Genomic DNA, 14,396 nt, shown 5'->3' on the forward strand with positions numbered 1-14,396 from the left:
CTAGCAAAAAATAAATAAAAAATAAAATAAAATAAATAAATAAAATGAATGAATGATGAGACTCTTACAGTGGGAGGGAGGGAGACAGCGAGACAGATAGAGAGAACAGGGATACTGTAATGTTATAGATATATACTTTATTAATTCTCTCTGATAAAATAAAATTACAAAATAATTTCAACCTCAAACGGCACTTTCCTTGTTCATAATTATTCAACTTATTGGTAATACATATATCATAATTGTCATGACGAATGAGAAGAATACTATAGTTTAATAATAGTAGATATCAGCTATAACTGCGTTTAATCATAATGGTAGAAAAGACTAAGCAATACAAAGCTAGATTTCGTTAACAGCATACTGTACAATATTCCAAGCGTTATGTAATTCAGTATTCCGGCCACAGCATGTCGCTATAAGACAGTTTTCAAAATTGTCTCCAATGAAAGAGTCTGGAGAATTGGTAGGCTTGTCTCTTTTCCCGTCACACCATTATAATTCCTCTTAGATATATGTAAGTCTCTCTTTCTATGTTTTATTTATTTCATGAACAGCTGTTCCTTCATGGCCATTTATCCTTTATAAGGTTTACTTGTGTTCCTTTCAGTTCATTCGCAGTCCACCTGGATCTCAGTTAAAGCAGTGAAGAGCAGTCCATGTACAGCACTGTAACAAGTCCATGCCCAGATTTTCACAGTTATTCCCTCAGAAATATTGTCAAGAAATCTGCAACGCCTCTTGCTATCTTTTGTCCCCTGTGACAGCAGCGTTCCCTGCCTCTTATTGAAGTCCATTTAAGAGAGAGCACTTTGGTTGTCAAGGTGTGTGTGTGTGTGTGTGTATGTGTGTGTGTGTGTGTGAGTGTGTGTTCCTGTGCCTGCATGGCAGTTTATGTGATTGAGCAAGCAAGAGTGTTTGAGTGTATTTCTCTATACAGAATACATTCATGATAACAGTGAGTTGTTTTGGGACCGTAAGCTTGAAGAAGTATGGCAGTAAGGTCTTCTTCCCTTTATGAAGGGTCGTAAATATTTGTTTTGTACACTGTGAAAAAATATTAATCGCTTCAACTTATAATCACAAGTAAATCAGTGTTGGAAATTTTAAAAGTTGAGTCAATAAAAATTCTATCAATTTACTATGGCGTGTAGTAATGTACTAGGTCAACATTTCATTGTTTATCAGTATAAACATTTTGTTCAGAGAATGAATGCAAAACAATAGTTACGATAGTATCTCAGTCAAACTGACTCCATAGCCACAACCAAGTAAAAACAATGGAACATATCATTTATTGTTGATAAAGTGGATAAAGTTTTAAATGTTTGCAGTAGACCTGTAGGTAGATACACTTGGCTTGTTAGTTTTTTAATAAAACAATGAGAAGTCTCACAGACTGTGGAGCATCAAGTCTGTGCAGAGCTCTAACTTAGTGACTAGTGTTATTATATTAACATTAACCAACCAGCTGAAAATGCCAATTTCAATGGTTATTCTTGGTTATTCAAATTAATTAATAACACACTCAAGAGACATTTATTCATTGTCCGTCTTCTGAGTTTGCCAGAAGAATGGTTCATAGAAATTAAATTGACTGTTGGGATGTGGCAGTAACTGTTCTGAAGGCTCAATTTAGTATGACAAATGTGCAAGTACACGGTTCAACTTATTCTGTAATTCAATCACCGGAGTAAAATCCTGTTTTAGTCGCGTAAAGTGATTTTGTTATCATCTGCTAGCATCTTCCCATCACAAACAGATGTTATGACGAGTCAAGTCCCTCAATATGAAATCAAGTTATTTCAACTTGATGTGTAATTTGTGTAGTTCAGTGAGCGGTTGAGTTTTATTTCAACTGAGTAATTAAAATGTCACAGCTATTGATTGCAAGTTTAAACTACTACATTAGCAAAGAACCACAACAGGTAAAGTGGTTTGGATGAAAATTTTTTACAGTGTGTCTAAATTGCTCGGCAGTGCTCTGTTGAAACTGACAGTGCATTGTGTGCTTGGCAGTATAGGCTATATTATTTTCTCGTGGGCTAGTGCAGTGATTTCTTTGTGTGGGTGTAAATAGGGCCTACTTTGTGAAAGCCTGTGTATTCATGTGTGTGTGTTGTGTTCATTTATATTGCGTGAATGCTGAGTTGATCTCATTTGTGTGTGTGTGTGTGCGTGTTTGCATGTGTGAGTGTGTGCGGTGCATGCCACTAGTTTGTATCGTGGTCGTATTGATCGAACCTTCTGTTAAAGGGATGCTCGTTAACACACAATTAGCATTCAGATAGAAAATACATCATAAGGATAAAAAGTCATGGTCATTAATTCCTGATGAAGGGAGAGAGAGAGAGAGAGAGAGAAAGAGAGAAAGAAAGAGAGAGAGAGAGGTAGAGAGAACGAAGCAGAGAAAGAGAGAGAAACAGTAAAAGAGGCCTTTTTCAGTAATTAGAGTAGATTCCATTTAGGAGCTCTGAGTCCATATAATTATTCCTCGTTATCTCTCCTCTCTTCTTCCCCTCCTCACCTTTTCTACCTCAGTTTCTCCTCCTCTTTCTTCCTCCCCCTCACACATTTTAATGTCCATCCTATCTTCGTTTCCCTTCCCCTATACTTGCTTTCCTTGATGTTTTCCCTCCTTCTCTTATCTCCCAAGTCCTTAACATGTTTGTCTCACCATTTTCACTCGCCCTCCATCTTAACCCTCCCACTTTATTTCTCCTCATCTTCCCATCCTCACCCCTCCATCATGGAGGGCTAATTTTAGAGGATCTCCTCAACTTCCTCCCTCATTCCTCTCCTTTAGTCTTCTGTTGGAGATCGTAGCGTTATAGGACTGGCAGAACCCCCTCCTCCCTCCCTCCGTTTCCTTTCCATCTCTGTCCTCATCTGGTCCTCGCTGCTGTCTTCAGCAGCTGGAGGTGCAGGTGTTGGGGCTGGGACTGGCCTCCAGGCTCCCCTCTGGGCTCAGCGGCTGGGCCGTCAGTGGGGACTCCAGGGCCAAGGCGGGCACCTGGGCCGGGTGCGGGGCCGGAGCGGCGACCTGGACGGGACACACCGAGGCTGGAGCTGCGGTTGAGGGGGGCACCGGAGACAGGGGGACCACAGCACTTCCTCCTCCCCCTCCTCCTCCCCTGCTGTCCCGCACGTCCCTCTCTCGGAGCAGGTGGACCAGGGCGGCGTGCTGGGCGCTCAGGGTAGCCGAGAGGTGGGCGGGCAGGGCGGTGAAGCCGGCGGTGAGCTGCTCCACCCTCTGCTCCAGGGAAAGCATCTGGCGCTCCAGGTCCTCACTGCGGTCATTGAGCTCCGACATCAGCTCATACATCACACTCTGCATCTGGGGGGCGAGAGGAGAGGAGAAGAGAGAGGAGGAGAGGAGAGGAGAGTAGAGGAGAGGAGAGCAGAGGAGAGGAGAGGAGAGGAGAGGAGAGGAGAGGAGAGGAGAGCAGAGGAGAGCAGAGGAGGGCAGAGGACAGGACAGTGAGGGGTTAGTCAACTCACACAGTGTACTTTGAAGTAGGAAGACACATAGATTGGAAATTCATTCATTTAAAGAAAATTCTTTTGGATGGAATAAGGACAGATCGTAGTAGGGGTTAGAAAACTAAGTGCGAGTGGAAAGAGGGCAAGCATGAGGCTGGTGAGGGATGAGTAAGGCATTGAGCAAAAGGAAAAAATGTACAAGAGGGAGTAGAGACTGGAGTGAAGAAGAGGCTGGAGGGAACTCTCTACGTGGGCGTTATAACATTGTGAGGAAAGACAGAATAAGTGGAAGGAGAAAGAGAGAATGAAAGGAAGGCTACACAGTGTCTCTGCCTTGCACATCATGGCCTCTGTAACCATGGTAAACTCACAAGTGGCCAATTGAGATGGAATTATTGAGATTGCATAATTGCTAAATATTTGGTCCAAAAGGCAATGCTCCATAGAAAGAGGCATACACACACCCTCGCTCTATCTTTCTCTCTTTTTCTCCCTCTTATTCTAGTCTCTATCTCACTCCCTTTCTCTCTCTCTCTCTCTCTTTCTCTGTCACAACCACACTCACACACACTCACACATACACACACACACACACACACACACACACGTGTATGCTCACATTCTCACTCAGACACCCACACAGGAACAGAAAAACATGAGCACTCCCCTCCCTCCTCTCATTTCCTCCTCGCTCTCTCACTCAGTCATCCCTGTTTTAACACTTGTTCTGGTTGCTAGGAGACGCAAAGCCACAGAAACAGGCAGGTCAGCATGGAAACAGCGGAATGCTGAGATATATTTGGGAGGGCAAAGGTACGTGTGTTTGTCCATGCGAATCATGAGTTACTAAACTGTATGTTGTGGTTATGTCAGTGAAGTGTATATTACTACTATATGTGTATATATATATATATACAGAGAGAGAGAGAGAGAGAGAGAGAGAGAGGGAGTCTATTATAAATAGAAAGCACTGTGATGGTGTGTATCAATTGTGTGTGTGTGTGCATGTCTCACCTTCGAGAGGTCCACTAGTGTGTTGGCCTGATCACTGAGCTTCCTCTGCTCCATTTTCACACTACGTAGTCTGCAAACAGACACACACACACACACACACACAAATACACAGAGTACAGAGTTGAAGCCCAGTAAATACACAGTAGTCGGTCCAGAGAGCTAATCCCTGCGGGTCCAGACAGCAGCATTGTGGAGCGGTCACCTTGCCTGGTTCAGCTTCATCTCTACCTGCAGTGTGTCTCTGGATTTGACTGTACAAAGCCATCAGGCACATAAGCTGCTCTGAAACACAGCAGGTTTGTAATGTAGATGGAGACATGCATAACTGCTACACGAAAATAAGATTGAGAACATGGCTCTGGTGTAACTGAATAGGGTAGTCTAAAATAATAAGGCCTAAAGGAAACAAAGCAATAAAATAAAAAAATAAAAAAATAATAATAATAACAATTATTATTAATAATATTGTTATTAATAATTTATTCGATTATTTATTAGTTGATAGAAAATCATTGTTACAGGTTAAAAAGCATGAAACAGACGCACTGCACACTGGGTTTCTAGCTACAGTTAATTTGCAGTCCTTGTCCCTGGTTAGGCTTTGGATCTCTCCCAAAATACAATACAGAAGCCAGTGAACCAAGGGTCTGATCTGTCTTATCAAGAAACAAACCCTGGAGCTTCCCCTGTTATAATGAAGTGCAGACTAATTTTGTGGGGCTGTAGCTCCAAATGAAGTTGGTTTCATTGTTAAGCTAACAGGTATGAACCAGAAAATGTGCCCACATCCCTGTAAAATTTCCCTGTGCACGCCGTTACTGTGTTCACAGAGTCAGCCTCTCATCCACAGTCCGTGCTCCAGGATTTGCCTTTCTATGTCCCAATCAAGAGAGTCTTGGCTCTCTTGATTTTGGCTTTTGCAGTTGTTAATGTTCACAAGTCTTGACTGAACTGTTCAAGATCAAAGGAATGGGGAATATTTAATGGTCGATTTTCTCTTTGATTGTGATGCTAAACAGAGGATAGTTTAGACACTGGAGACAAAAATCAGTTAGCGAAACAGCCCAAAACAAAACAGCCCAAAACAAAACCAATCACACTGACTCCGCTCAAGTATAGCTAAACAGTAATATTGATAGTGGGTGGGATGAATCTATGCCTCCATGTGGGCATAAATATTTTCTTATACTCTATTCTAATGTATAATGCAATTCTGCTGAATATATCTATATCAGTATCAGTACAGATGACATGATTATCAGATAACAGCATGTCTTTCATGGAACACAATGCACTGGCTATCTGGTCACACAACTGTATTTGCTGGCCTAGAACGAACCTTAGTTTAGTGGATGATGATTCACTGTGTGTGAGTGTGTGTGTGTGTGTGTGTGTGTGTGTGTGAGAGAGAGAGTGTGAGAGAGAGTGTGTGTACTGATTCATACACTTTATCTGATTATCAGCGTTGATTCAACCTGTGGGTGGATAGAAAGTACAGCTGATTTCAAAGGCTGCATCAGCTCAGTAGCACTAGTGTGTGTGTGTGTGTGTGTGTGTGTGTGTGTGTGTGTGTGTGTGTGTGCGTGTAAGGTGTGGCCTTACTGATGTATAGCCTGGAGGAACTTCCTCTGGTGTTTGCGGACTCTGGAATGGTCGATCTTCTTCATCAGCTTGGTGTGTTTGTAGATGAGCCAGGTCTCCCTCAGCACGTTAGCCGCCGCATTCTTTATCTGCTCCCAGACAAGACACACACATGTGCACGCACACACGAATAGCGTTAGCAACAGGTAGCCCTTGGCAACCGAGGCAGGCAACAGGTCTACCCAGCCCTGCTCTCTCTATCTCTCTCTTTCTTTGTGCATCTCTCACTCCTTTTCTCCCGCGTTCTCCATTGTCTCCCTGCAAAGAAAAACCTAAACCATTTTTCTCTTCTTAGAGGAGCAAGGCTGCCCTCATTCTCTCTCCGTCTTCCTCTACACACACCGACTCGCTTGCCAATGCTTTTCATGCGCGCATAAACAGCTCTCTCCTTAGGGAGATTTGGCAATGAGAACCAACAGGAGTCTCTCTCTCTCTCTCTCTCTCTCTCTCTCTCTCTCTTCTCTCATCTCTCTGTCTATATGCCATGTGATATCTTAGGCTACCTCAAATAGGCTGCATTGTCTTGGCTGATTGGAAGCTATTCAGCACAGGACCAGCACAGTTCATTAGAACCAGTGATGTTCCATTTAATTAAGACAACAACTGAAAGAAACAACAGCAACATGAATTACTGCTCTAACAAACTATCAAAGACAATCCTTAGCCTTGTGTAATGATGTTCACTTATGGGAAGCCTGAGACTCATTAGAGTATCAGGCAAGGTTATTCCTCTTCATTTTACTGGCCAGTCACGGCTATGGGCTTCAGTTGCCTTTAGTTGGTGTCATCTAGATGTGAGATTGCCATGATTGAACAAAACAAGCCAGTCACAGTGTCAGGTGACTCCTCACAGTGTGGGCTACAGAGGTTACAGACTAACTTCTGTGGACTAACTTTTGTTCTATATCCATATCCGTTCCTGTATGTTTCATGTACTGTATTTCTATAGGTTGCTATACAATTACAACACAGGGGTCTGACACCCAGCAAAAAAGCGAGGGAGGATACGATAGAGAAGGAAAAAGGGAGAGAGAATCTGTAAGGACATAAATTGAATGAGAGACTTCAAAGAGAAGCTGAGCAGTGAACAAAGAACAATTATACCCCCGTCTGAGGAGCACAAAAGACCCCGGCAGCTTGGCTAATCAGCACCCATCCACCGCAGTCAAGGACTGTTCACACACATACACGCCTACATACACACACATACACACTATTGGCTACAGATGAAGAGAGTAGCAGGCCCTGGGCCGTGCAGATGTGTTTTCAATGACACAGTCACACACAGGAAGTCAAATCAAGAAGAGCTAACCCAACATACTATAGAAAATATATAAGGCCCATCCCGGAGTTGAGTCATACAGATAACTTGCAAAGCTACATCTTAATGCCTGTTAGCAATACAAAGTTATACATTCTTAACATTTTATGGTTTGTTGATAGCAGAGATATTCAAATATGTAAACTCATGGCTAACATTATAACAAAATAGAAAATGTATATTTAGGTTTGGTTCTCTAACAATAAACAAATCGTGGTTTAGATAGAAATCTGGCTCAAAATAAATTGATAAGGGTTATATTAAAGGTCCATCCACATACGCATCTTGATCCTGCACATTTTAAAAAGCTTAACTGGTTGACGGTGGGGAAAAGAACCATTTATATTAGGATGCTACTCACTTACAAAATTGTTAAAAATATGGTACCAAAGTACTTAATTATTTCTCACTACTAAGAGACAATCATAGCTACTTTACAAGAGGTAGCTCGACAGACTTCATACATTGTCGATTCAATAGCCTAATGGGCAAAAACACATTTCTCTACAGTGCAGCAGTACAGTGGAATAATCTGCCCACAAATCTGAAATTGAGTGTTTCACAGAGCACGTTTAAAGTGGCCTTAAAGAAATGGTTACAAAATACCATGTAGCATATTCAATTTTAATTCTAACTTTTTATGACCAAGAAAACATGAGTATGTTGACATAGCTACCCCGCCGCCTGCTATTTATATGTTGATTGTATTGTCTTCGCTTGCTGTCTTGTTGTTTTGCTTTTATCTTGTGTTGTGTTAAGTGTTATACTGGAGGACCGCAATGGAAATAAGCCTTCGGGCTTTATTGTGTTTTCATCCTCTGTGATTTTTAATGTATGTAATGACTGCAATGCAGTGTTAGCCTATATGTGTTTTTTTTTAATCATCAAATAAATTAATTCATTCATTCATTCATCTCTGACTGTGGGATGAGAGTAAATCCTGCTCGCCCCACCTTTCAGTGTGTATCAACTGAATTACAGAACTCTATCTCTTTATGATAAATAGTCCGGTCCATGTAGCAAGGAAAGGCTCAATCAATGCTGCAAAGCTCCTAACACGGCATCACAAACATGCCATGTTGTTAGTACAACACTGCTGTCACCTGCATTCTTAACATCTTAATACTAGAGGTACATTCTCTTGAGACATGGTTGTTTTAAAACAAAATTCAAAATTATCACTGCCTATCTGCAACCAAAAGTAAGCATTTTGTGACTCAACCACTATTAGATGGTCAGTCCATTAGTCACTACAGGGTTAATATCTCTGGATCATGTTTGAACAAAACAGAGCTCCTCTAGGCTTAATGATGGGCCAGGTTATTGAAGAGCACATTTAATAACTCTAGTATCTACAGGCCCATTAGTAAATTGATATGTCAAATCCTATTTATCAACTGATTGATTACTGCAGGATGAGTGCGATGTGATAAACGATGGCACCTTGTGTCTGTCTGGCCAGCTTGCTCTAAAAGTTTTCACACAAACTTACAGCGTCAAGGACTAATAGTCCAGCAGCGCCGGAGAAGCCTATTGCACTGCTTCAGGCCATTTAATTAGATGGAGCTAAAGCTCCCCTCTTCATTTGAAGCCTGGAGACTGCTTCTTATGCAAATAATAAGAACTGTGAATACCAGACTATTAGCATTTTACAGTTAATCTCAGTCTCTGAGCCTCCCTCTTTTCTCTCTCTCTTTTTCTCTATCCCACTCTCTCTCCCCCATGTGAGCTACTGTAGAAAATGAGACAAAGATGGCAACTCCATTGACAAAAATAAAGAGTCAACATGAAGTGCTCAGAAACCAAATGACAGCAGCAGCCATTCTGGGACCATATGGCTTGTACTTGGGCAGCCATGTTGGGGCCATATGGCCGGTTTCCTACTGTACCTAGGGTCAAAGATCTGCTCCGGCTGCTTCCCTACACAGCACACCTTATGGCAGGTACATGAAAAATATGTTATGACTAGGCGTTCCCATATCGCAGCATCTTGATGACTTGCACTACCATTAAAATAAGCCTTGGTCTCAGAAATAGGAGTTGTACAGTAAAACTTCATTAATGGTTCATTTTGATAAAAACATAATCCTGGATGGCTAGCTGTGTTTTCATGAGTGATGGAGGGCATTTTTCTAACATCAAAGGAAAAGCAGCGATTCCTGACCCTTCCTACCCGGGAAGCCTTAATGACCTGTGTATGCAATCAATAATTATGAGCTGTTGTGCTAGAGATACAATGGTGTTTTCCAGGAGAGCAGCAAACATAAACAAACAGGCCCATTACCCTGGCAACAACCTCCCACCTCTTCCATGTGCCACTGCGACACGTGGCCTTACCTGCTCTGACCTTCTCCTCACAGGCACGGTGACGAAGGGAGGAGACATCTCTAACACACACACACACACACACGCACACACACACAAACACAGGCACACACGCACACACACACACACACCAAAAATATCACCATCTCAACATGCAAAGCCAGAGCTGATTGGTGCATATAGGGTAAAATCAAAGGATCAAACAAACAAGTGAAGGGTCACTGATCACTGCATAAAAATTAATATTGCATAATTGGTTTCCAATAATGGTTTTAAAACATCTAAGCCTCCTGGATAAGGTCATTAGGCAGGCTAGGCCCAATTTCCACTAAGTCTTGTCGAGTGTCTTCATAAATCTAGTCTGATGCTCCATTAAAAAAAGAAGAGAACACTCAGGTCCAACTGGAAAAAAGTTTTAAAAAATTTGATGGATGTATAAATGCATTCAGTAAGTGTCAAATACATTTTCATCACTGTCACGCATATTTACAATAATAATGATCCATCTGGCTTGCATGTAGATTAAAAGGCTGTTGATGGAAGAGTTATTTTTACTGTGTGACTAACTGAGTAGAAGCTAGCTTGCTAGAAATCTTATGGGGTTAGGTTGCTCCCATTTGGCTACTGGTGTAAACATTGGAAAGCGCTGCAGCACCTCCTCCTTGGCCGGTGCCCAGAGTGCACTCTGAATGCTCAGAGCGGCCGATGCTCTGAATACGCCACGGGGACTTTGAAAGTGCTCTGAATTAACCAGTGGTCCAGTGTAGAGCCAGATTACAGACTCAGGGTGCAAATTTTACAATCACACCGAACACTTTTAACACTTTGCAACAAGATTAAAAAAAAAACAACATCAAACATCGACACTGTCAGCCATCTGCACATGGTCAATTGGCTTAGGGCTTTGTTGATTGCCATTTAATTGGCATCCTTGTTAGTTCTATCAAAAGGAAGGAAACACCACTTCACTGACTTAGAGTGCCTGAGTGCATTCACCTCTTTCTTTGCCACTGTCTAGAGTGCAGTGTGAATGTTCAGAGGGGCGATGCTCTGAATATAGCAGAAGGACTTCCACAGTGCTCTGAATTAACTAATAGTTCAGTATGGAGCCGGAGTACACTCTTGTACCCGAAGTGCCAATCTGTAAGCACACCTAACATTTTAACACTGACAAGCATATGCATATGGTCCATTGGCTTAGGGCTACATTAACAGCTATTTAATTAACATCCTTGTTAATCCTATCAAAGGGAAGGAAACATCACTTCACTGAACACTGCATAAAAATTAACATTGTGCATTTGGCTTCGAATAATGTTTTTAAAGCATGTCAGCCCCCCTGATAAGATTATTAGGTCCTCTACAACCAATGCACCGCACTAAATTTCCACTTCGGTCTTGTTGGGTGCCTTCATAAATCTAATCTGATGCGCCATTAAAAAAGGAGAGAACACTCAGCTTCAACTGAAAGAAAGTGAAAAATATTAGGAGGACGTTTGAATGGGTCAAAATGTGTCAACTATATTTCTTTCACTACCACACACTTTTATGTCAGTAATGATCCGTGTGGTTTGCATGTAAATTAAAGAGGCAAATTGATGTCTGAGGATGCGTTATTTTTATTCTGTAGCGTGGAAGCTAGCTTTCTAGCAATTTTAGGGGATAGCTTGCTACCATTTGGCTCCTGCTGTACAACCACACCTAACACTTTTAACACTTTGCAACAAGAGACACGTAAGATAAAAACACTGACATCAAACATGGACACTGTCAGCCATATGTACATGGTCCATTGGCTTAGAGCTTCATTGATTGGCATTTAATTGACATTCTTGTTAATCCTATCAAAGGGACGGAAACGCCACTTCACTGAAATAGAGTGCTTGTGTGCATGCCTCTGTGTGTGTGTGTGTGTGTGTGTGCGTGCACATACCATGATGGCGGGATGTAGAGGATGTCACTGCATTATTCATTATAAAGCCCTGAGTGATTGTGTTCTCTTGTTACCATGGTATGGCCGAGATTGTCCCCCGCCATGTAAATCAATGGACGTACAACAGCTTCAGTCATTGGCCTCTCAGTAATAGAAAGCAGGAGACAATTACCACTACACAACCAGGAGACCCTTTGAAGAAAATGTCACCAAACACGCTACTGTGACGCGTCTTGAGACACTTGGTGTACACGTCCGGCTTTGTTAAGATTGTGATTCACTGGATTCAGGATTTTTTTTTCACTCAAAAATGTATGGTATAATCTTTTTTTATCTAAGGACTAATAATAAACGCAATAAATGTGTGTTTTACATGTATTTGGAGGCTGTACAATGTTTTCTCACATTTGTAATGTTTGCAATTATGTTAAGTTTGCGAGTATATTGAATCATGATGCCTTACAAAAAAAAAAAAGTTACCAAAAAAAGTTACAACAAAACATATTTTCCATTTACCAATGTTGAAGAATATATGTGAATTTCCACAAACTTCAGATAGTCAAACGAATTCCAGATTGTAACAAACACACACACACACACACACATACAGTGCAGCATGCTAAACGCCCTACGGTGACCGTCAGTCAGGCCAAAAATTGCTGGAAGATGAGTTGAGAGCCCAGCTCCCACAGAGATTGAGTTTATTCCGCTCCTCCGTCGATATTTTATCCAAGCTGAAATTATTGATCACTCTCCCCCGTTCAGTCACCCAGATACCCTGCTGCCATAATGTACCCTACATATTTGATATGGGAGCTATTTTTGAAACTTGGGTCTTTCAACTGTATGAAAAATTGAAAAGGACCGGAGGAGGGAGGGTGAGAGAGATGGAGGGAAGGAGGCGGGGAGGGAGCAAGGATGGAGGGAGGGAGGGAGGAAGGGAAGGAGAGAAGGAGTGAGAGAGAGAGAGAAAGAGAGAGACAGAGAGGAAAAAAGGGTAGACAAGGGTCATAGAGGAGAAGAGGTGTCATGAGGGGAAGTGGATGGGGTTGAGAGATGGGCATGTAGGAGGGAAAGATCGGAGATGGAGAGAGTGAGAGAGACAGCAAGAGAGGGAGCAGAACTGAGAGAGAGAGAGAGAGAGAGAGAGAGAGAGAAAGAGAGAGAAAGAGAGAGAGATGACCTTTCATTGCCTTCACTCACTCAAATAACATGACACTCTGTCACAACAGTACAGGGTGATAGTGTGATTTAGGAGGGGAGGGTGTGGGAGGGGCAGCGAAAGGACAAGGCAGTTATCTTGGCTCTCAACAACCCCGTCTTCAACCTGAGAGTAATCCCAAAACACAGTACACAACCACCAAAGCCAAGCACATGTAAATACTGTACTTTTACAAATTATAGTTCTGCTAGAGTCCCACACACTCTCTGAATACGTGTGTATTGACACCCATGTGCATACACACACACACACCACCACCACATAATGCCTACACACCCTCTTGGTGAGTTGTGTGTCCATCATGAAGTTGTGCACATGTTTCTCGGCCTTGGTCAGCTCCAGCTTCCTGGCTACCACGGCAACCACCAGAGCTGTACAGCCCGCACCCTGAGAGAGAGAGAGTGAGAGGGAGAGAGAGAGAGAGAGAGAGAGAGAGAGAGAGAGAGAGAGAGAGAGAGGAGAGAGAGAGGAGTGGGGAGAGAGCAGAAGAACAGACCACTGAGTCAGTCGGTGAAGAGGAGGAATTGGTAAATCAGTGGCTTTTGGCCAGGGAATTAGCCCAGATGATTGAAGAGCGCGAGGACAAATAAGACGAACGGAGCGCGTGACAGAAGGAGAAGTGAAAGGGAGAGAGGAAGGATTAGGAGGGATAGTTCAGCTCCAGATTCACATTTCCTCATGTTGAGAGACAAGCCAAGTCTATTTTCAATTCCAATCCATCTGGTGTGAGATCCCCGCTATACAGCTTCTATATGTAGCAGAAATAAATATGCCCAGTATACCGCAGATTAAAAAAAAAAACATCAAAGATTGACACCACCTAATTTCCTTTAATTAGATGCTGCCAATCTGAATTACATGGTGTCAATCTTCTGCTGTCACTGGAGGCTTGAGGCCTGCAGGAAGTGTGAAAATGTAAAACACGGACCGGTTTGTCTGTATTCCAGTACGCCCCACATGGGACATATGGCAAACTCATAAGGGAGAGAGCGACAGCGGTCTCTCAACCAGAAAGACATGCTTGAGAGGAGAGCAGGAGCAGAAACAGGGAGAGGAAGACAGACTTAATTAACTTTCAGATTAGACACTGTTTTCAATGGGGATGTTGAGTGCTCACAGGTTCCTCTGAAGGGGCAGGCACCGAGAGAAGAGGAGAAGGGAAGAGAGATAAAGAGGGTGAGGAGCTAAGAGTAAATATGAAGAGGGGAGGAAAGGAAGAGGGTCGGTTGGTTGGAGAGAGGGATACATGCAGAAAGTGAGTGTGTGCGCGCGGAAGAAGGGGAGAGAAAGATGGAGAGGAGGGCGGTGTTAATGAGGTCACATAACTCCTGATAAGAAATGAATTAAGATTAAGAGTGTTTAATGAAAATGTATGAGTGTGCTTCCTGGCTGCTTGTGCGTGCGTGTGTGTGTGTGTGTGTGTGTGTGCATGTGACAGTGAGAGAAGGAGAGAGAAT

General features: G+C 42.5%; 1 protein-coding gene across 4 annotated transcripts in view; it reads right to left on the bottom strand.

Moving 5' to 3' along the window:
• Window positions 1–2,908: 2,908 nt before the first annotated feature.
• The window catches only part of kcnn3 (potassium intermediate/small conductance calcium-activated channel, subfamily N, member 3), a 38,808-nt gene continuing 27,320 nt past the window's right edge, over window positions 2,909–14,396 (bottom strand). For all 4 annotated transcript variants that reach the window (XM_078287249.1, XM_071911217.1, XM_078287250.1 and 1 more), the window contains 4 exons: window positions 13,216–13,326; window positions 6,100–6,227; window positions 4,498–4,567; window positions 2,909–3,337 (listed from right to left, as the gene is read on the bottom strand). In XM_078287249.1, the coding sequence (XP_078143375.1) occupies window positions 2,909–3,337; window positions 4,498–4,567; window positions 6,100–6,227; window positions 13,216–13,326 (738 nt within the window). The remainder of the gene's footprint in view (window positions 3,338–4,497; window positions 4,568–6,099; window positions 6,228–13,215; window positions 13,327–14,396) is intronic.

Source organism: Centroberyx gerrardi, chromosome 12 (assembly GCF_048128805.1).
Source record: "Centroberyx gerrardi isolate f3 chromosome 12, fCenGer3.hap1.cur.20231027, whole genome shotgun sequence".
Classification (NCBI taxonomy): Eukaryota; Metazoa; Chordata; class Actinopteri; order Beryciformes; family Berycidae; genus Centroberyx; species Centroberyx gerrardi.